The sequence below is a fragment of the Gopherus flavomarginatus genome, chromosome 7 (assembly GCF_025201925.1).
Source record: "Gopherus flavomarginatus isolate rGopFla2 chromosome 7, rGopFla2.mat.asm, whole genome shotgun sequence".
NCBI lineage: Eukaryota > Metazoa > Chordata > Testudines > Testudinidae > Gopherus > Gopherus flavomarginatus.
The window spans coordinates 96,913,766-96,936,488 of NC_066623.1; the positions used below are offsets into that span (position 1 = coordinate 96,913,766).

The window sequence follows — 22,723 nt, forward strand, 5'->3', positions numbered from 1 at the left end:
AAGGTACTGCTCCAATAAGGTACACCTGACCGTGTACTGATCCCACATGTTCCAATAGCAGGGTAACTAGAAGCCTGCACCACTCCACTCCCTTTGACAATTGCCCCAAACAAGGAGGTGATCTCATTCAAAACTTTTGAAAAAATAAGAAAAAGTGATGCATGACAGCAGGAGATGGAGCAATTCCCTTGTAAGCCTGGGTGTGAACTCACCTGCTTCTGGGGTTGTGTAAGTAAAGGGGGCACTCCATCCACTCCAATAGCTTTTGGCAAGAATTAATCGGCATCTCACTTGAAACTCATACTCTGTGTTTGACTCCAGGCTGTACGCTGTGTGTGGCCCTCTTGTCACATTTATGTCCCATTCTTTCATCTAAAATTGACACACAAGATAACTTTCCAAGCTGTACTAACTAGCCTCGTGAAATTAGACATCCTTTCAACAACATGTACTGGAACTATTAATGATGCTATAACAAGCCCTGCCCAGTGCCCTAGCCCTCAGGGAGTAGGCACCAGCCTCCCCCGAGCTCCTAGGAGTGCAGGATCAGTGTGGGCACTGCACTGTGCCTTAGCGTAGGGCTGTGTTCATGGCCAGCTCCTCATGCCAATGTGAAGGGGGATGTTGGGAAGGCCATGGCCCTACCTCCTCCTTATCTGTACTGGCCGGGTTTGCACCTCTGGGAGTGTCAGAAGGAAGCAGTGCTCCCCAAAATGGAGGGATTGGGACTGTGTCCTGTCCCCCTGGCAGGGTGTAAGGGATGGAGGAAATTCTCCACATATACCCTGGCCCTTTTGCACAGTCAGTCGGGGCGGGGCACAATTGAGTCCTTAGCAGCTGATGTTAAATCGACCTACAAAAGCAGCCTCCTCTCTTAGGGATTTTCTACATGGGACATTATACCAGTATGATGGTGTGAATTTAATCCGCAATAGTTATAGTGGTATAACTCCCCTGGTGGACACTCTTATTCTAGTGTGAGTGGCTTTTCTAGCACAGTTTGTCACTTTGGAAGTGATTTAAATTAAACTGTAGCACTGGGAAATATCTTGAATGATGTATTAATTTTCTTTTGCGTAGTATAGGGTTTATCTAAAGAATTCTGCAAGTACAGTGGTAAATTATTTTGAGTTACAAAACACTGCAAGTCTGCATGTGGCAGTGAGTGGGTGTTACTGAATAGCTCAATTGGAGCTTCTCCCTTCCAAATCACCTGTTTGAATCCAGCCTAAGTCACAAATGCCCTAAAGTTGTTAGTAATCTATGTGAAGTGACTAGGTGGTCTCAATCCAGGTATGAGTGGACAAGTCCACCGCACAAAACCAACATCACTAATTGACTCCTGGTAGGAGTTTCAGTGGAAAGCTTAGAGTAACCCTCAGAGGAGATGTCTCCAGGTTAGGTTTGATGCACACAGATAGAATATGAAGCTTGCACTGTCCTGCTACTGCTGCACCTGTCTGAATAAACAGAAGACTTCGGTCTCCAGGATTAGCTTTGCACCTTTCACAAAAATTTAGTTCATTTTAAAATGTTTTAAAAACCAGGGCTGTCCGGGGGGGGAGGGGGCAATTTGCTTTGCCCCAGGCCCCCTGAATCCTCTGGGTGGCCCTGTTAAAAACAACCCCCCAAATACCCTTGTTGTTATGGTGCTATTATGTCCGTAGGGAGTATATGCAATCGCTTGCAAATCCTTGCTTCATAGACATTCCCCTCTCCTTGAATACAGCAAATGACTGCATGAAAAACCACATACCAGCAAACTGGTATAAACATCCTAGCCCAGCGATCTTTCACGCAGGGCCCAATCCTGTTCCCACTGAAGTGAGTGGGAGTTTTGCCATTGACGTCAATGGGAACAGCAGCAGGCCCATGTTATGTAGTTGAGAAAGGGTTGCCTCACATGCCAAGTTTGGTCTGCCAGTGCTCTGTATCTCTCTTCACAATAAACGTTCTCCATGGATGTTTGCTTTTTCCAGTGGAGCATGGTTCTCGGTGCTGAACTGTCTGTAGTTTCAACACTGGTGATAACAGGTGTGGCTGGTATCACTAGAAGAGAGACATAAGAAAGGTGAATCTATTCTGAGCCCATGAAGAAAATGGTGCTAGTCTATCACTGTTAGGCCCTGCTATAATGATTTTTTAATATATTTTACTGCAGAAGACATATGTTCTCACCTGAGAAAAATATATCTTGATTTTTCAGTTTAACCTGTTAAAAAGCCCCATCAGAGAACAATAGCTGGATAATTTCACTGTCAGTTAAAGATAACTTCCCATTAATCAGTTTTATACTTTCATTAACGTACGCTGGGAATTTAATGTTGGAACGAATAGACAGGCAATATGAGACTTGCTGTAATTGAAACGTATTACCAAATCACAGGCTCTGTGAGCCTCAGTATCAAATCCAGCACATCACAAAAAACTAAGGAGAGAGCATAGTGACCAGTGAAAGAATATTGATGGAAAATACTATAGCCCAATTTGAGAAGAACAAATAAGAGAGGGCCATAAGACAGTGTATCGAAATGTACATCAGCAGTTGTTTCCCTAATGTTAAACAGTTCTCAATGTGTAATTTATCACCAGTGTTCTCAAAAACTTCAGTACTGCACATCCATCTAGATGTAGATTTTATCACTTTGGTTAGGGTTATTTTTAGTTCATATTACAACCTGCCTTCAAAGCCATTAGTGAATTACCATATATTACCTAAATTCTCAAGGTTAACGTGCAGATGATCCGAATGTGCTGTGCCTAGGTCATTTTTGGCTTGGACCCAAATAGAATACAGTTTGCCTCCTTGTAATTTGCTCAATGAAATGTTGATTGCTGCAGTCGAAGGAAATGCTTTCTCCTCACCTGTCTGTAAACTAAAAAAGCAAAAAGCACCGGAGTAAATTCTGGGCCCTATTCAAGTCAATGGGAATTTTGTCATTGACTTCAATAAAGCAGGGACAGAAACAGCACAAGTGCTAGTTTAAACCAATATAATTTAAAAACAAAAATCCCTGAGAATGGGGATGGTAGGGCCACCACATTGTTACAACAGTTTTGTCAGTCTTATCTCCTCAGGGCTGGCTCCAGGGGTTTTGCTGCCCCAAGCAGCCCCTCCCCCTAAAAAAAAAGCTGCGATTGTGATCGCGATCTGTGGCAATTCAGCGTGAGGTCCTTTGCTCGGAGCGGAAGTGAGGGACCCTCCGCCGAATTGCCACCGAATACCTGAAAGTGCTGCCCCGCTCGGGAGTTGCCCCCCCAAGCACCTGCTTGATAATCTGGTGCCTGGAGCCAGCCCTGTATCTCCTGCAGCAAATGCAGCCCAACAACTCATTTAAGATTAGTGGTATGATAATAAGTTGATCCTCCTGCACTGTGGCAGTCTCCTACATCCCCGAACAATCCACAATTGGTCATCCAGACCTCATAGGATGACTGCTGGGCTAGCGATGCCACCTCTTTCCTGAGCAATATATACCATTGCCAAATTTATACTGATGTAGTAACAGCTTTTCCTACTACTTCATTGCCTCATAATCCCATTATTTCTCATTTTGCCATCCATGTCCAGAATTCTAAACAAAAAGAAAGATGGTGATTTCTCATTCACTGGATTTTTTTGTGAATCATTGTGCAGACTGTGTTGTTTTTTCTGAATAAAAATAGAATCTGGTGTATTCCATTTTTGTGGATTTACTTAGAAAAGTCCAAATTGACAGGTGAGAACTAAGCTATGAGGAAGAATTCTGCAGTAAACACTACAGTGTTTCAGCATTTATGTAAATTGTTGCTTTACTATCTCAAGACATTGTGGTAGATTATAGCATCTCAGGACCTCTTCAAGAGCTGGTTAAACAACTTGATACTACTTCTGGACATTGGGTCCTTGCTGACAAATAGAAACATACATGCCATACATTTGAGGGTATCTCTGTATTTCCTTTCCTTTCCACCCCTCCCTTCAGTTTCTGACTTGCCTTTTTCTCACTTTCCAATACACTATTTTTTGTATTAATCTTCGGGAAGTCAGCTTTCTCTCTGCTGTTAAGTTTCATAAGTATGTGTGCACTGTTGAAAGAGGATGGCACTTCAGAGAGCTGGGTTCAATTCCTGGCTCTGCCACAAACTTCCTGGGTGACCTGAAGCAAGTTACCTAACCTCTCTGTACTTAACCTCTCTGTGCTTCATCTGTAAAATAGGGATATTATTTTCCCCTTTATCTGTCTTGTCTGTTTAGATTATAAGGTCTCTGGGACAGGAAACCATCTCTTGCTATGTTCATGTCTGCACTATAATTGGAGGTGTGATTACAGCTTGGGTACACATACTCATTCTAGCTTGAATCTAGCTAGCACAGCTAAAAAGAGCAGTGAAGACACAGTGGCATAGACTCCAGAGCCGGCTGTACAAACCTGCCTGGAACTCTCGGTACGTACTAATGTTGCTAGCCTGCAATGCTGACTGTGCCACTGTGTCTTCACTGCTCTTATTATCTGTGCTAACTAGAGTAAAGATACAGTGCAGATATGTGCATCAGAGCTGCAATTACCCCTCCAATTGCAGTGTAGCTATACTGTGCTTGTACAGTTCCTAGCACAACGGGGCCCTGATCTTGTTGGGAAGGCTGTGCTACAGATAATGAGTGCTGTCTAGCACCTCCCAACAGAACATGTGGCCATTTTTCCCCACTGTATTACTCCAGTTTACAGAAGGATAAATCCGTGGAGTTCTACGAGCATGAGCTACATTGGCATACAAGTAATGTAACAGAGTGATGGCTCAGGTGCATCGAGTAGAAAGCTGGCTTTTGTCTTACATTCTGGGTTTAGGTTTGATTGGAAACACATCCTCAACTACTAGCTAAATAGCCAGGGCTGGCCTTACCATGAGGCGACCTGAGGCGGCTGCCTCAGGTGCCAGACTGTGGGGGGTGGGGGGAGCGCCACTAGGACACAGAATGTAGAAAATTGTGTCGGCTGCTGGTGCATATGTATTCTCTCTGCTCTAGGTGCACAGAGATGGTGGAGTGCTGTGCTAGAGGAAGGAGGGCACAAGAGACATAACAGGCAGGCAGGAGAAAAGGGGAGAGGGAATAACAGAAAGCAGCAGGAGCTGCAGGGAGAGAGAGGAGGCAGAGCTTCTTATGTACCTCTCTAGCTCCCCCAGGATCCTGGACTAATTAACACCAGCTTCTCAGGGAGCTTCCTGTTTCCTGCTGCTTCCTTGAACCCACTTGTGGAGAACAGGCAGTCGACAGAAGTAGTAGGAGCCAGTTAGGCCCTTAAGATGCTGAGATCTTCCCTCACTCAGGCCCTGCGACCAGCCTGCTTATTTGTCCCCTTCCACTGATTATAGCTGGCACAGAACAGCAGTCATGAGTGAAAGAAGAAAATGCCCTTCTGGGGCAGCATTCAGAAAAAGGAAGAAAGCAAAGGAAGGTTTTCTATCTAAGCAGGAAGGAGCTCTCCTGAGATAAATAGACATAGCACTGATTAGACAAGTAATTACAACTGAATGGAAAGCTAGGTCTTGAAAGATTTAAATCCTAAACACCACCTCATTTGCGTTAAGTGAGAGCTAGCCATATACACTTGGTAGTTCACCAGAAGAGATCTGTAAGGCGGTGTTCTAGAAAGGGTAAGTAGGACACTCTGTCTTTCCAGTCATCAAAACTAGAGCATTTGTATAATTGTGCTTGGCTTGTGGCTGCTGTTACTCTGACCACACATGTTTAGACCGCATAGTCATACTGGTCTTTGGGTTACAAGAGCTCACCAGTCTTAACCATTACCTCCAGTTAACCTAGTTTCTTCTGCTGTTTTCTTTCCATACCATTAGCACCTTTACCACAAAGCACGCGAGCAAGTGAGAGAATCAGTGAGAGCATAGAATATCAGGATTAGAAGGGACCTCAGGAGGTCCCCTAGTCCAACCCCCTGCTCAAAGCAGGACCAGTCCCCAGACAGATTTTTGCCCCAGATTCCTAAATAGCCACCTCAAGGATTGAGCTCACAACCCTGAGTTTAGCAGGCCCATGCTCAAACCACTGAGCTATCCCTCCCCTCATTAGTGTGTAAGGCAGTGGTTCCCAAACTGGGGTTCGTAAACCACTGAGCTATCCCCACCCCAGATCCTCTTGGTCTTAGTCCTTTCAAATGCTCAGAGCCACATTCTAAGCCATGCATAGAGCCCTCTACTTCAATTATTCTTAGTTTTCAACTAAACACAGCAAGAAGCTGTCCTGGCAGGACTTACCTCTTCAGGTAGAGAATGTAATTAGTACTTATGTAAGTGTATTTCCCTGCATCCCAAGCACAAGTCAGGTGGTCTGAATGTTCATAAATGACACAAGTTAAATTGGTTGGACTATCCGGTGGATCTACAAAGACAGGGTATATGCAAATATACGTCAGTTCAGTAGTTAATAGGCAGCTCATCCAATGAGTGGACATTCAGTTATTTGAAACTGTAATGTCCTATAGAACTTAAACCCAGGGGTCTATATCTTTGAACAGAAGTTACAAAGACATGCATTTTATTCATAATTGTTTGATACAAGAATCAGATGATTGTGTTATTTTGTGGCTTTCCACAGTGGGGTTTTAGCTGACATTTTAAAGTACTCCATTAGTATTAATTAAATTAATCTTCCATTGGGCTGGGATGCTGGAACTTATTGTCCCAGGGATGGAGCTTGCAGGCTGCAGGCAGGGCATTCCTGGCACTTCTGCAATTACTCTGCCAGAAACACACTTAAAACATGAACCTGACCACATTAGAAAATTTTACTTAGACGCCTCCCGTTGCCCAAGCTAATGATGAAATGTCCAACTGAACTATGAAATCCAGGGCCTTAGCTGACAGAACAGAGATCCTTCGCTCACTCTTAAAGCTACAGGGAAATGTAGTGTGTTTGCTCCTCTAATTTAGAATGTTAATGAGCCAATTTAAGCCATGTCGGTGTGTGGCAAGATTCCACGTGGATGGGCATTTTGGCATTTATTTGTTACAAAGATTTATCACCTCTGTGGGGCAGATCAGTGTTATTTTACAGATGGATACAGTGAGAAAAGTAGGCTGTCAAATGCTCACGGGCAGTGGCCAAGGATCTGAAAGCAAAAACTGCTCAAACTCTATTAATCCCAGGCCAGAAGTGGGACTTCCAGCACACTCAAGCACACTGGTGGTAAATCTGGCTGTAATGCTATCTTACGGGAGCTCTCCTGCCAGCAGAAGTGTTCATGTGGCTGCAGCAGTGAGGGGCTCTGGAGTCGGGGGAGGGATTTAATGTTACACAGAACAGTGTTAAAACTTTTGCAGCCATGTCCACATAAAATGCACAGATTTTGAAAGGAAACCATCTGATTCCCAACTCCTTCTGCACTCTGGCTGCCCCATCTTTCTCCTTTCAACTCCACATGTCAGGGTATCCATGCTAGTGATTGTGTAGAAGGAAGCAAACTAGGGCACAACAGTTTGCCTCTCTGTGCTTCAGTTTTCCTATGCGTAAAATGGGGATAATGGTAGTGACCACCTAGTAAAGTAAAGCGCTTTGAAATCTACCCCTGAAGACTGCTGTGTAAGCATTAGGTGGTGTTATAGCCTGTAATGATGCACACAGTCACTTCTGTTACTTGACTCAGGGAGTTCAATATCTCCTTGCCATTTGGGCAAACACATGACAGTGATAGGAGAAGGATAGTTTCAGTGTCACATCCAGATACAGTAACTCCTTGCTTAACATTGTAGTTATTTTCCTGAAAAATGTGACTTTAAGCCAAACAATGTTAAGCTAATCCAATTTCCCCATAAGAATTAATGTAAATGGGGGGTTAGGTTTCAAGGAAATTTTTTTCACCAGACAAAAAACTATATATTATATAGATACACACACAGTATACATTTTAAACAAACAATTTAATACTGTTCACAGCTATGATGATTGTGAAGCTTGGTTGAGGTGGTAGAGTCAGAGCGTGGGATATTTCCCAGGGAATGCCTTGCTGCTAAATGATGAAGTAGCACTTGGCTGAGCCCTCAAAGGTTAACACATTATTGTTAATGTAGCCTCTCACAAAGGCAGCATGAACATGAGGGAGGGGAGACAGCACAGCAGACAGAGACAGACACACACCTTGTGTGTGGGAGAGAGATGCACACTGCCCCTTTAAGTAAGCTGACCCACTCTTAAGTGCATTGTCTTTTTAAGTGGATCAGGAAGTTGAGGCAGCAGCTGCTGCCCCAAGCTCTCTCTGTCTCTCTCTGTGGGCGTCCCCTCCCTGCCCTATATGGAGAAGGGGTAAGCAGGATGCAGGAGTGGGGGGAGGGGGACACCCCGACATTAGCCCCCCCTCTCCCTTGTGCACAGCAAGCAGGAGTCTCTGGGAGCAGCTCCAAGGCACAGGGCAGGAGTAGCACATGATAGTTGGGGGAGGGACAGCTGAACTCTAGGCAATTGGTAGCCTGCTAGGCGGCTGAAGCACAAGGAACTTAGAGAAGCAGGGAGCTGATGAAGGGGCTGCCGGTCCACCACGCTAGTTACAAGCCCCCACCAGCCAGCTGCAATGGGCTCCTCTTCCTGCAAGCAGTGGTCAAAGCAGGCAGCTGCCAAACGATGTTAGAAGGGAGCATTGCACAATTTTAAACGAGCATGTTCCCTAACTGCTCAGCAACATAACAACGAAATGTGAACAGGGATGACTTGCTTAAATCTAGGTAACGTTGCTAAATTCGACCTAAAGTCGTAGGCTAGACCAGGCCTTTACTGTACCTGTATGCAGCCACATGACAGAACATGCACTGAAGTTGCTACTAATGATGTAGATCAGCTGACTCCAGTTACTACATAACTTGCTAGTTAACTACAATATAGGTTTAATTACTGAGAAGACCCCAAATCTTTTATTGTTAAATAAATAAAATAAAAAATGGAAGTTTCACTTTTCAGCTGGAAAAAATATCAACACTGCTTTTGTGTGGGTTTTTTTTTTTTAGGTGTGGCATCTAAAAATATTGAAAGATTTAATCCTGTAAATCCGAAAATAGTATTTTTGGGGCTGCAGGCTAACACTGTCTAGTAAGGAACAACAGTTTATACCATCTTAAATGGGATGAAGTAGAATTAGTGGAAAAACCATCATACATACAGCAAATTACTTACGTCCTGCAGAAAATTGTGTTCCACATACTACCATATATGCAGCTCTGCTGGGACACTTGGCATAACATAGGACAGTGGAATATGGTTTTCTGAAATCATGAAGCTGAAGTTGCACTGTAGTTTTGTTTATTGTTGTTAATAATTTGTCTTCTATATGAGTATCATTTAGCATCATGTATAACTTTGCCATTTGACAGTTTAACGTAGAATGGCAATTTATAGAAATGTTCAAACCCATCTGAATGACTGGAGCTGGTTCTATCCACACGTATCCAGAGCAGTGAATGTTTATGACTCCTGTGAAAGCATAAATTGATTAAAATAGGGCTCTGATTGCTTATTTAAGTAGAAGATGCTAATGTTTCAGTTATGCAGCATATTTGGCTGCACTTCTTTTTGACTAGTCAAATGGATGCTGCTTAAAACCAGATCTTAATGAACAAGGTCAGACCTAAATCCAACAATTGTCCCTGGTTTCTGCACTGCTCTAGAGTAGCATCCTGGAACTTCTATACCCACTTCAGGTATAGTTTAAACAATGGAGACATCTATTGATTTTAGTTATGAACGTCCCTTGTAAAGCACCTTGAGATCTACTGATGAAAAACATTATATAGGAGCTAGGTGTTGCTTTTGTTAAAATGAATAAGGCAATCAGTATAATATCCCTTGTATTATTTATTTAGATACCAAATGTAATCTGTTTTACCCTGCACTTGCAGTTTCAGTTTGCCACGGATTTTTGCATTGAGGCTGTGTGAGAAATACATATTTAAGAACATAAGATCATAAGACTGGCCATAGTGGGTCAGACCAAAGGTCCATCTAGTCCAGTATCCTATCTTCCAACAGTGGTCAATGCCAGATGCCTCAGAGGGAATGAACAGAACAGGTAATCGTCAAGTGAACCATCCCCTGTTGCCCATTCCTAGTTTCTGGCAAACAGAGGTTAGGGCTAATAACCATTGATGGACCTATTCTCCATGAATTTATCTAGTTCTTTTTCTGAACCCTGTTATAGTCTTGGACTTCACAACATCCTCTGGCAGAGTTCCATATGTTGACTGTGCATTGTGTGAAGAAATACTTCCTTTTGTTAGTTTCAATCAAAAGGATCAGCAAAAAGATCAGTGAAATAGTTTAGGATGAAAATTTACAATCTTATGACAATTTGTCATTAGCACCTGTTTGGGATTAATGGGCATTATTTCAGGCTGGGTATTACTCGGCATTCATGTTTAGTGGAATGTGCACTAGATTGCCATCACACTATCAGAGCAGAAATGGAGTAGGGGGGAAGGTCTGAAATCCTGTCGCCATTGAAGTCCATGGGTGTTTTGCCACTGAAGTCAGTGCAGCCAGGATTTTACATGTGGGTGCACGTACACACACAAAGCTATTGATAGCTAATGAGAGCTTAGAGTTTAGATCACAATGTCATGCTACGGGGAAGTTTTCGGAGGCCGTGGAATCCTGGAGTACAGAAGCCCTGCCTTCCATCCCCTCTAAAACAAAGATACTGAATGGAGTAAGGGCAGTGCTGGTACTGTGTATGTGCTGTATCATACATTCTGTACTACACTGACTGGTTCATTGTGGGCATGAAGCCAAGGTTCCATCTGTGTGGGAGGGGGGGGAACACAGTGACTCACTACACAGTGTTCTCCCTTCTCACAGCTCTCGCTGGTACAGGTCACGGTGCAGACATTAAGGGGGTGCCTCATCCCCAATCCCCCTCACATTCTCCTGTGAGGGCACATAGAACCTGGCTCTATGAAATGTCAGCGGTATGCAGTAACAACTCAGACAGGAATCACCTAACGTCACAAATTTCAGATTGTGCTTTAATAATGACTAGAGGGAGATAACCTTTTACAAACTGATCTGAGCTAAAGCAAAGGTAAGTTGATTAAGGCAGCTCCACCATAGAAGCACAAAGGCCTCTGATGATCAGATTACAGCTCTGCACCAGAGATGACAAATTTAGCTTCTGAGCGATATCAGATGTGATCTGTTCTTCCTGGAAAGGTGTAGCTGCATTGAAACCTCTGATTTCTAAGATGTGCAATAAAATGAGGCATATCTATATGTCTATAGGCATCAAACAGCTAATAGAAGGCCCCAAAATAGTTTATATGTCCATCTTATTTCAATTACATTCACTTTATGCTTAGCTGTTCATCAGCTCTGTGTGCCATTATGTTAGCTGAAATGTATTGATTTCTCTAAGACACAAAGCTGTACTAACAATTGTTCCTGAATTCAGCACTAAGAAGTAGTGAGATGGAAGACAGACTATACCTCTGCAAATCCAGCCGAAGAGTATATGGAGCGCCGCTGCCACTTTAAATCTAACCATGACCTGATTGATTCGTGGCTGATGTCAGTGGACAAGCATGGCCTCTGAAAAAATGAAATTAACATTAGATCTTTCTCACAATAAACAATGCAATGTTGAGACCAGGATCTAAGACAAAACAAATAACATGAGAGACCAGTATCAGAACCTCAAATACACAGATGTCATTGGTCCTGCTAGTTCCTGGATCTGCACACTGCTATAGCTCTGGTCCTATCTCACTTCCAGACGTACAGAAGGGCCTAAGGCTAGTTTCCAGATCCACAGCAGGAAAAATTGAAAATGTTGGCCACAGTAGGTTGAATCTTTAGATGCTGCTAAATACAGTGGACCAAACTCATGGCTGGTGCAATTCCACTGACGTTAATAGAGGTGTGAATTTGGCGAGGCGTCGCTTAGAGCTGGGCGGAGGAGGCAATATTCAGAGAGCTGAGTTCCAGGGCTAGGGTTTGCTAGAGAGGAAAGTATCCAGAAGCTATAATGTGGAATCTTAGATCTTTAACGGTGATTACCTAGAGTAGAGGTGGCCTGATTTTCAGAAGTGCGGACCACCCACAGCTCCTGTTTTTATCTGGCTCCTTTCTGTCTGTTAGAGAATAGGAAAATGACTTGCCCTGAGCTGGAGCACTTGGTTAATTTGCCTACTGGTTATGACTTTCTTTCTCATTTTTCTATTTCTTTTCTTTCTTCTGCTTTGTTTTGAAGATAGACTTGACTTCTTAAGAAAGATGTCACATCTACCGCAAATTCACTTGAGTACTTTCTACTTAGTACTTTCCTGTGACACTTTCTGGCACGTTCTGATGGTGAAGGGGATTTTTACCCTCAGTAATCTTCAGACATCCACATTCCCTTTGGTAGGGAGACAGTGATTTTTACCCCTCCTACTCCTGACCTATTGTGCAGGTGCCATCAGATGCTAGAAGAATTAGATTAAGTCTCCGAAGTGCCTAGTAATTTTGTGTGTCTCTTAGAACCCAACTTGAAACACGTATAAAGTGGCCAAAGGGTGGGTACTCAGCACGTTCTCCAAATCTGGCCCTTTCAAGGTAGTCTCAAAGCTGAGCACCCAAATTCACTAGTCACTTTAGAGAATCTTGGCCTTAAGCCTCACTGCAACCTGATTGCTCTAGATCAGTTTTCTCCAGACTGTGGGCATGCCTCCCTAGGGGAGCGCAGAGGAATGTTCGGGGAGTTGCAGTGGGAACTGGGCCAGCCCGTATGGGGGGTGGGAAGGGAGCGCCCCCTCATCTCTGACCTGCTCCCAGTCCCCCCTTCAGCACTCCAGCCCCACCCCCAATCAAGGTCCCGTGGATGTCGGGTCCCAGCCCCATCCATGGCCTGGCCCCGGCCTTGGACCTCGGTTGCAGCTCCCACTTCTGGCCCTGGCCCTGCTCCTGGCTCCGCTCCCAGCCGTGGGACCAGCCCTGGCCTTAGCTCCCAATCCTGGACCTGGCTCCCAGCGTGTGTGCGCGCACGCAGAGACAGATTAGGGGAGCATGGCATAAAAAGTTTGGGGACCACTGCTCTAAATACATCTCTGCCAGCATTTGCAGGGGACTTGGAATTTTGAGTCTTGTAAAGATCTAGAGGTTTGATGTCCAGTCACATGGAGGAAGAAATAGACTAGGTCTGGAAATATATCAATGTTCTGGAAAGGCAATTCATTATGTACCCACATTCTTCTTTTGAATTCATGACATGCATGGATTTTGGATAAACTTATTTTCTTGGTAAAGTCATCCAGAGACAACACTTCCTTGTAGGCTGCTGGTATGCACCACCTTAAGAGCTTGAATCTGAACTTGCTTAGAAACAAAAGGAATAGGTGCAAAAATGTGCTGCATCCCTCTGTGCCCTAAGGGCAGCAGAGCTTACACCAGGTACTGCTATCTGGCATGGCAGAAATGGGAGCGGATATGGCTCTGAGCTGGGTGTGTTATTCCAGTTATTCAGTAAACTCAGCACCATCCAGGTGATGTGAAATTTCAGAATGGCAGGAGCCCAGGCTCCATCCTCATTAAGCCCTTCTCTCTCTATCCACAGCAACTCCTCGCCCAGTGCTATTTCCTATCTCCTCTCTTTGCAGCCTAATCAGAAGGCTGATCAATGGCCTGCAAGCCCTCCCCTCACATTCATTCCAAGTCTTCAATGACAAAGTTACTGCCCCTTTACTGTGCATCTAAAAGGCATGCTGAGTAGAGGCCTCCTTATCCCCCCTTTTCAGGGGGTTGTCTGATAAGACAGCTGTCCCAAAATCCTGGGAAGGTCTTTTAAGGATGGAGGGTGTTTGGAAGCCTCTCTTCCCTTTATCAGGCAGCAGTGTGGCAGAAAACTTCTGCATTCATGGCTCCCGGCTGTAGAGTGACTCTGGGAGTCGTCAGCAGCAGGAATAGATTGCTTCCTACCCCATTTGGATGATGGAAATGGATGGCTTCCAGCTCCCTGGAAGACTTTTTGTAGGATGGCAAGAAACAGAGCTACCAGAATACCCTCCTCCCTCCCACCCCCTCACTCCAATACCCTCCTCCCTCCCACCCCCTCACTCCAAGCACAGAAGACGGGGCTAACTGCTGTTACTTTGAAGGCTCCCAGCAGGGAGGGAAGGGGACAGTCTCCCAAAGTCAAGACAAGAAGGAAGGGGAATGGAGCTCTTCCATGGAGGATTTCAGACATATGGAGAGTCCAGCAACCTGTTAGGCAGTGATAGCTGTGTCCTGGGAATAGATTGGAGGGTGAGGGTGGACATACCCCCAAAGCTTTTTGCAAGCCTGGGTTGAATTTTGGGGGTGGTTGTAATCATTTTCACACAGCCCTAGTTTTCATGTGTGCTTATATAACCCCCACACTTCCTGGGTGTGGTGTTCTGTCCCACCCAGTGGTACTGCGACCACTTAGAGAACTGAAATGAATCTGCCGTACAGCCTTAACTAACAATCAGTTGGCTTTTAGCTCATGCAGTAGAGGTTCATGCACTAAGCTCCGGAAGTCCCCGGTTCGATCCTGCCGACGACCGGGGTCTGTTGGTGTTACATTTTCATGAAGCATATTCAGTCTTAAACCCACAAATGAATCTGGGTTCACATTCATGCATTTATCTGACTGCTGTGTGCACTGTTGTGTCTGTCTAAATCAACACAGGCTTGCAAGTCATTTCTTGTCTGGACACTACTAGTATCTCTTCTATAGTTCTGATGTGGATCCATTCAATGCTCTGAGAGGAACCAGTCCATCACTGTGTACCACTATGCACTACCATTTAAAAACTAACTATTTAAAAAAATTAAATGTTAGCTAAATTACAATAATTCTCAAATTAACTAATGGGTAAAGGGAGAGGATTAAAGGGTCAAAAAGACCAATGGATGGAGCATGGGTCTGAGACCACACCACTTAATGGCAGTAGGAAAAGGACTTAAAGAGATTTAGTCTTGCATCAAACATCTGGAAGCATGCGATGGAATAAAAATGGCCACAAATATCACAGCATTCCAGCTAGCAGCAAGCTCATGGAATCAAGGTGCATCTTCCCACAAGAGCAGATCTGCAGAGGAAATATACTTGGAAAGTTCCAGTTACAGATGAATAATCTTCTTTATTGGAAGCAGTGCTGGAGACTTCAATGGGACTGTTCACATGCATAAATTTATGCAAGGAGTAGTCAATTATTTTTTGTCAAGGTCCAAATTATTTTTTGGTCAAGGTATAGCCAAGGTCCAGACTCCAAAGAAACATTTTTCACGCCACAATAATGATGATAAGTAAATAAAAAGATTTCACGGTCCGTCCAATAGCATCTGGCAGTTCAGATTTGGCCTGCGGTCCACCTATTGGCTTCCTCATCCAATGGGTGCTGTAACTGTTTTCCTAGGTCTCTTCCATCTCTAATGATATTAGGTTGGTTTTACTTTCCCCTAACGTGTGCAGGATTAATCACTCTGGTATTTTTCTCGAGGGTGTCATCCAGTCTAGTTTTAGAAGCCCCAAGCAATGGGTTTTCTACTTTTTCCCTTGGGAGACTAGTTTAGCACTCTCAGGAAGTCTTCTGTAATACCCAGTCTCAATTTTCCCTTGCTGAACTTGATCCCTTTACACCTAATTTTAATCCCTCCATACCAGCCAGTCCCCAGCCATTTTCTCTTTTATGACCCCGCAGCCCTCCAGAGAATGCCAGAAATCCACATGATATTTCTCAGTGCTGGACTTTTACGTTGAGATGAGACCCAAGTTAGATGTAACATGAGTAAAATTAGAGAATTCTCGATTGATGATGCCTCTGAAGGGGCTAGACTATGACAGACTATATCTGGAGTTGGCGAAACTTGGCACAGCCATGCTTATTTTTGGTGGGTATATAAGAATGACTGCTGTGCAGGGCTGAAACCTCTTCCTGGGATACCACATCCATTTTGGTGGCTATCTGCATATACACATTAGCTACCCAAGCACAACTTTGAGGCGCATGAAAGTATGCTGATGCAGCCGGCTCTCAGAGGGGAGTCAGCGGTGTTTCTATTTTGTGAGGCTAGGCATTTGCAGATCTCAGTTCAAAACTGAGCTCTAGGAGATACAGGATTGGCACAAACTGAAGATCAATGATAGCTCTACCCTTCTGTTTAAACTGGTACTTAAGGCTATAGAAAAATTATCAAAAGTAGATATTGCCAACTAATTTTTTAAAATAATCCCAATGATCTGAAAAAAGAATATTTCCATTGGAAATGGTAATTCTTCAACTGCTGTACTTAGTGATCTAGAATACATTTCAAAAGGCTTTAGACTAATATTACATATCTAGTATCAGAGGGTAGCCGTGTTAGTCTGGATCTGTAAAAGCAGCAAAGAATCCTGTGGCACCTTATAGACTAACAGAGGTTTTGGAGCATGAGCTTTCGTGGGTGAATACCCACTTCCTCAGATGCATTACATATCTAGAATGTCTAATGCATAACAAATATCCTAGTATTTCTCCTTGTATTGCCTTTGCCATTGTGTCCTAAGACTTTCCTCTGTATTGGAGATGGCAAAGATACTTGGTAATTCCCTTCATTAACTTTCATACTCTCTCTCCTTATCTGATCTGGTACAAGAATTTTAACACCCTACCAACATCCTGCTACACTCCTGCAAGTTAAAAGAAACAAATAAAAAACACGCATGCTTTGAAAAAGTTCTTCTTTAAGAAGAACTTTTTAGCCTCCAGCTGTAACATTTAGATCAGGATTTCAAACACCACCTGATTTGGGAGTTATTCAAATTTACGGTTTTATTCCAGTTCATAGGGGCCACTTGCAAACTTTGGAATCAGATGCAGGCTTGGAATTTGAACATCCCGATAATTTAGAAGTATCTGGCACTGGAGTTTCAATCCTATGTCTACTAAGAACTCTTGACTACTAAAAACCTCTTAGGCCCAGATTTGTAAAGGTATTAGGTGTTGTGGCGCTCAGCACTGCAACACCTAACTGACTTAGGCACCTAAGTCTCATTTTCAAAAGTGATTTAGGTACTTAAGGCCCTAAATCCCGTTGGCTATCAATTGGATGTTGGCTCCTAAGTGTCTGAATCCCTTTTGAAAATGAGACTTAGGCTCCTAAGTCAGTTAGTTGCTGCACTGCTGAGTGCTCCAATGCCTAAATACTTTGGTACACTAACAGTGCATTGTAACTTACAGCAGAGGTTCTCAACTTTTTCCTTTCTGAGGCCCCCCCAACATACTATAAAAATACCACAGCCCACCTGTGCCACAAAAACTGTTTTCTGCATAGAAAATCCAGGACTGGCATTAGGGGGTAGCAGGCAGGGCAATTGCCTGGAGCTCCATTCCACAGGAGCCCCCGTGAAATTAAGTGGCTCAGGCTTCTGCTTCAGCCCCTGGTGGTGAGGCTCAAGGCCCTGGGCATCAGCCCTGCATGGCAGGGCTTAGGCTTTCTGCCCTAACACTGGTCCTGCTTGGCGGATCCCCTGAAACCTGCTGTTCGTAACCCCCTGGGGGACCCCAGACTCTGGTTGAGAACCACTAATTTACAACAAATAATCTGGACAAAGTAGTTGTACTGTCTCTGCAACACATGCTGTGCAGTGTGTTTACAGAAAGCATGAACAAGAAAGCAGTAAAATACCCAAGCATGCTGCTAACAGCTTCAGATATATTAAAAAAAAATCTTATCAAAGTTTTGAGGAGTTTAGTTATTTTTTACCTTGCCATCTATCAGACCATTGTTCCACTTCTGTAGTCAGCTCCTTGATTTCTCTACTCACTGCTACTTCGCAGCATTTTTAAGAGGCTGGGACTAATTCAGAGTTCACTGCTATAACAGAAACTATCAGCAAAACCCTGACCTACATTACTGATCACTCAAGAAAAACTTATTGTTTCCAGTTTGATAAGTATCTTTGACTCTGAGTCATTTTGTGGGAAAACCCAGCACCCCTTAAAGAAACAACCTCATTTTTTTCTCTCATGGTTTTTTGGAAAAGTTTATTTTTAAACTATAATTATTGAACGTTTTTAAAAAACAAACCACCTTTCTTGATTTCTTAATGTTTGTCAGTTATGCATAAAAGAAATCTGATATATTTCATACTTCACTGTTTGATAGAAGTGAGTTAGGCTTAATTCATCTGTTAAGAAAAATATCTTTCTGATAATACACACATCAACCTATTACAAAAATCTTTCCCCCCCAAAATGCTCCAGCTTTCAGTTGCATCAAATTTAGTTACATTCTATCTCTGCCTCTCTTTCCAGGCAATTTATATGTGAAATGAACAGAAATGTTCCTAATATTTACCTTACAGCATTCCACCAGTCACATCCCTCCATCCCAAACTGCTGCCTTTCCCACTTATCTCCTAAATTGCATTTATTACAGAATTTCCTCCTCTGGTTGAATGTTTTAAGAAGCAGATTCCAGGGGAGTCTAATGTTATATCCCAATGCTGTGGTTAAGAGTAGATTCTTACCACAACTTTAAAATATGGGCATCTAATGTAGGCACCAAACCTGCTTGAGGTGTTCATATGGATAGTTGGATACACAAATGCCATTTTTACCATTAAAACATGAGATTCTGACCATCCCATTTGACAAGTGAGTTCATAGTATTGCCTGTAACTTCTGACCCTGTCATTTAGGTCAGTATAGAACAGTGAACTCAGTATTATGACAAGCACCTTCATTCCTCCACTACAGGGAGAAGTACACTTCACCCCAGAATGCCCAGTTTTAATTGGGTTCTAATCTGGTGAAGTGCAGGGGGGTGAGAGAAGTGGTGCCAGGTGGAAGAGTGCAGCAAAGCCCACCCACAACTCCTACTTCAGTCTATGGGCTACAGTCCATTCACACCATAGAGGCAGCCACCAATGGATTTGTTATAAGGTACAGAGTTCTACAAGGAATGCTGCAGGCAAAGAAGAATTGTATGACGAGAAGATCCCTTTTGAATGAAGAGGGCAGTAAGGGATTTCCCTGAAAGGTGAGACTTTCTCCAGAAAGTTACCCACATGGAGGAAAAAGTGTTTCTGCCGAGGCCTGTTTTACATGTGGTGTTCTCTAGAAGAAATGAAGAAGTCCCTTAGAAGAGATCTCTTGCCCCCTGTAGCCCTCATATGTGCTTTCCAGTAGATGCCCTATCTCTTAAAGTAGGGGAAGGAGAAATCAGGAGAAAACATGAAGTCTCTAAAGCAATGGTAGACATTGTAATCGAAAACATTGCTTGTTATATGTGGCTTTAAGGCAAAAAGAGTACTTGAAGGGTGATATGAGTGTTTAGAGGGTCCTATTAACGTAGATTATTTCTCTGCAGATTTTCTTCAAAACTTTAGCTAGTCTGGATAAATACAGTCCTGCTCCAGAAGAACCTTTATGGATTCTAGGAGGCATTGACCTATACAAGACAGTTCTCTAAAGACCCTGTTGTAGAGGTGCTCCTTTTAGGAGAAAGGCTGCTGACTAGGACCCCACTAATTCACAAGTGTGGTCTGAGAAGGCCATCTGTCCCCAGGGGGCTAGAGCTGAGGCAGGGTGATTGGCAACAAAAGCTACAGGGAGGAATCTAGGTCTGTGAGGCAGGATTTTCACTGGAGATTTGAGTTCCACATCAGCTGGGTCTCCAGACAGCAGATGATTGCTGCTGACATCTGAGAACAAGGGAAAACTGAGCTGAACCCTCTAGGATTGCGGGGAGAGAGAACCTAGACTTGACACGAGCCTGAGGATTGGAGTGAGATGTTTGAGGATTATATTAGCATAATATATTCTCACTCAGTGACAGATTTTTCTCCATTATAAAACACTTCTAAAGAGTCGGCTTCTTTTCTCATGACAAGTTTAAGAGTTAACCTCAGTAGCAGTGTTAACCTCATTAAGCACTGTAACCACAGGAAACATTTACCACATTCTGCTAGGGTGGTATCATTTTATATTTGCAACAGTTTAAACAGAAATAAAGCTTACAGAAAAGAGTTTTCCCCTCAGGCAGGGTACTGGATTTATGGAGCGCCACCCACACCAGCACCTCTTATTGCCTTTACACCAACCAATGCTTTTCATGAAAGTGAGGGTCAGGAAGTAAAAGTGGCCAGGGTCTGAGCCTCATCTAATGTAACTTACCATTGACTTCAGTGGAGCCAGGCCACTTTATACCAGCTGGGGATCTGGTCACTAGTCTTTCAAAAAGAAATATTTTAGTTTAATGTTCATGAATTACGTTTAGGGGATCCCAGACTGACCAATTCCTTATTTTCCTTTGTTGCTGGCCAAACTCACTACCTGCCCACATGGTCTTCTACTCATCATGCAGGGGCAGAGCCATTTTCTCTACCAATGACTCTCCCTTTAAAGACAATTAAAGCAGCAGAACTACATTTTAACACATGTGGCATAATCCATTCATTCTTATCCCTGTGGCCTATGTCAGGAGTCAGGGCCTGCAGCAGAGTCAGTCACCGGGCAACCCTACAAGCACAGCTGGCCTGCAGCAGGTTACCTGATTGACTGCACCATCTGACTGGTCAGGAAGGGCAGCTGGCTGGCTTTAAGCCCAGCAGTAGTTGGCTGGTTGCACAATGTGTATCATGCCTGTCCCTGCTCCTGCTCGCTCCAGTTCCCTATTGGCGCCTGTCTCTCCAGTGCTGATCCTCGATTCTGCATCTGACCTATGACTCTGGTTACCCTCTGGCTCTGGCATTTTCTTTCTGACCCTCCAGCACTGGTCCAGGGCTTGTTCCTGAACTCTGCCCACCCTGGACCCAGCTGTAATTGATAGTAGGAACTCTCACTTTAACCACTAGACCAGCCAGCCTTTGGCCTGGTGTCTAACAGCCTAGTGCCTTACTATGCAAGTAGTCCCACTGAAATCAAACTACTGGCAGAGTAAGGTACTACCAGCATGCGTAAGGGAGGCAAATCAGGTCCTACAATAAACACTAATAATTAAAACAGTATTCGTCATGAATCAGTTGTAAAAAAGTGATTTAATCACACCAAGAAGAATCCTGCACTTGCATACAACTCCCATCTGATTTCAAAGATGCAGTAGTTGCATGCTGATAGCCAAGTATAGAATTTGTCCCAGAGTTATGAATCTATTTAAACTTTATACAGAAGAGCAGACTTCTGACATAAATGTAATAGCAAGCATGTGGTTTGCATCTCTGCTTAAGCAGAGAACACATTGGTTTTGAGAGTGCTTAATTATGCATTTGAGAAAAGGTCATTTTTATATAGGTTACTCCTTGGGGGCTTAGAGAGTGTGACCTGTCTACCAACTTTTTCCTCTTTTCTTTTAATGTGATACAGGAACAGCCCAAGCTGCAAAGTTCACAGTTGTATAAGCTCCCTAAGTCGGGATGCTTGGATCCAGTATTTTGGTTCTGATCCTTCTTCAGTAGTTGTAGTCAGTATATTTTTCATGTTGATAGCTCCTACTTCAAACAAGCTGCTGCCACTTTGGCCTTAGGAAGCACGTTTCACTTTTCTTTCCTTTCTTCCTTATTCCATTTCCTGGCTCAGTGGCAGCAACTGTTCTGCGTGTCTCACTTGCTGGACCCATATATAGTATTTTACTGCATCCAGGCTTTGATCCTGCCCCACTGAGGTTAGCTGTTGTCTTCACTGGGAGCTATTCCAGATCCCTAGATAAGCCAAATAATTGTATTTTTAAAATGACTACAAATATTTAGTTTAGAGAAACAAGGAATGGTAGGGCCGAATTGTTTTTCTTATTGCCTACTCAGGGGTGTGGTTCCCACTATTTAGACACAGGGGTTCTTCGACATATTTAGGGGATACCATGATCAAGACTATGCAAAATAATCACAATCATTATCCAAACCTATTTTTTTATTAAAGAAAGAAAACCTTAAACAAATCACACAACTAGGGTGACCAGACAGCAAGTGTGAAAAATCAGGACAGGGGTGGGGGGTAATAGGACCCTATATAAGAAAAAGCCCCCAAAATCGGGATTGTCCCTATAAAATCGAGACATCTGGTCACCCTACACACAACTGATAAACTGGCAGCTTCCATTACAATCTTTGCTGTATGTCTCTCAGTGGAGAGCTTAAACAGATACTACACCCTTGAGGGAACCACCTCCTGGGGGAGGAGGAGGTTCTTTTCTGTGGGAAAGTTAAGATCAAAGTATATTGCTTCCTAAAATTATCGTGACTCCATTCCTTATTCTATCCTTCGGTAACTAAGAATATTTATAGATGGCAAAAAGAATTTTGTTTCAGAGCAGGTGGACCTGCTGGTTATTAGTAAGTAGCCAGCCAATTTATAGTTGGCAAAGTAAGCAATCTTAACTATGTGCTATGAAACTAAAGAAAAAGTTTAAAGCAGTTACTTAGAAGAAACCATCTGGGGAGCTATCTTAAAACAGGACAATTACGAATATTCAGAATCTTAAATCCCATTTTTTCTCCATTTATTAATGTTTAGCCCCTGTCTCCTCTCCAGGAGGTACATGGTCCAACTGCTTGGTGACTGACAGGAGAAACTTCCTTTCACCTATCTTTGTTGAAGGTTTGGGGAGGTTTTCCTTGGGTTGGTTTCTTCTTGAGTTCTCTCTGTTGTCTTGTCTGTCCATGGCAGCTTGCACGTACAGCTGGATGGGAGGAGTTGATGAGCGCTTGCTGTTTTAAGAAGACTAGCAGAGCAGGTATATGTGAGAGGGTTTGATGCTGGCTGATCAGTT

The 22,723-nt window shown here is 43.4% G+C and overlaps 1 protein-coding gene across 1 annotated transcript in view; it reads right to left on the bottom strand.

The window, feature by feature from the left end:
* LOC127055713 (interleukin-23 receptor-like) overlaps nt 1-17,773 on the bottom strand; it is a 45,449-nt gene extending 27,676 nt beyond the window's left edge. Inside the window, exons 1-7 of the mRNA XM_050962924.1 lie at nt 17,720-17,773; nt 11,462-11,563; nt 9,161-9,457; nt 6,256-6,379; nt 2,716-2,876; nt 1,904-2,049; nt 213-372 (exon numbers count right to left, since the gene is read on the bottom strand). Coding sequence (XP_050818881.1) covers nt 213-372; nt 1,904-2,049; nt 2,716-2,876; nt 6,256-6,379; nt 9,161-9,457; nt 11,462-11,519 — 946 coding nt within the window. The 5' untranslated portion in view covers nt 11,520-11,563; nt 17,720-17,773. The remainder of the gene's footprint in view (nt 1-212; nt 373-1,903; nt 2,050-2,715; nt 2,877-6,255; nt 6,380-9,160; nt 9,458-11,461; nt 11,564-17,719) is intronic.
* Between the last annotated feature and the right edge of the window lie 4,950 nt (nt 17,774-22,723).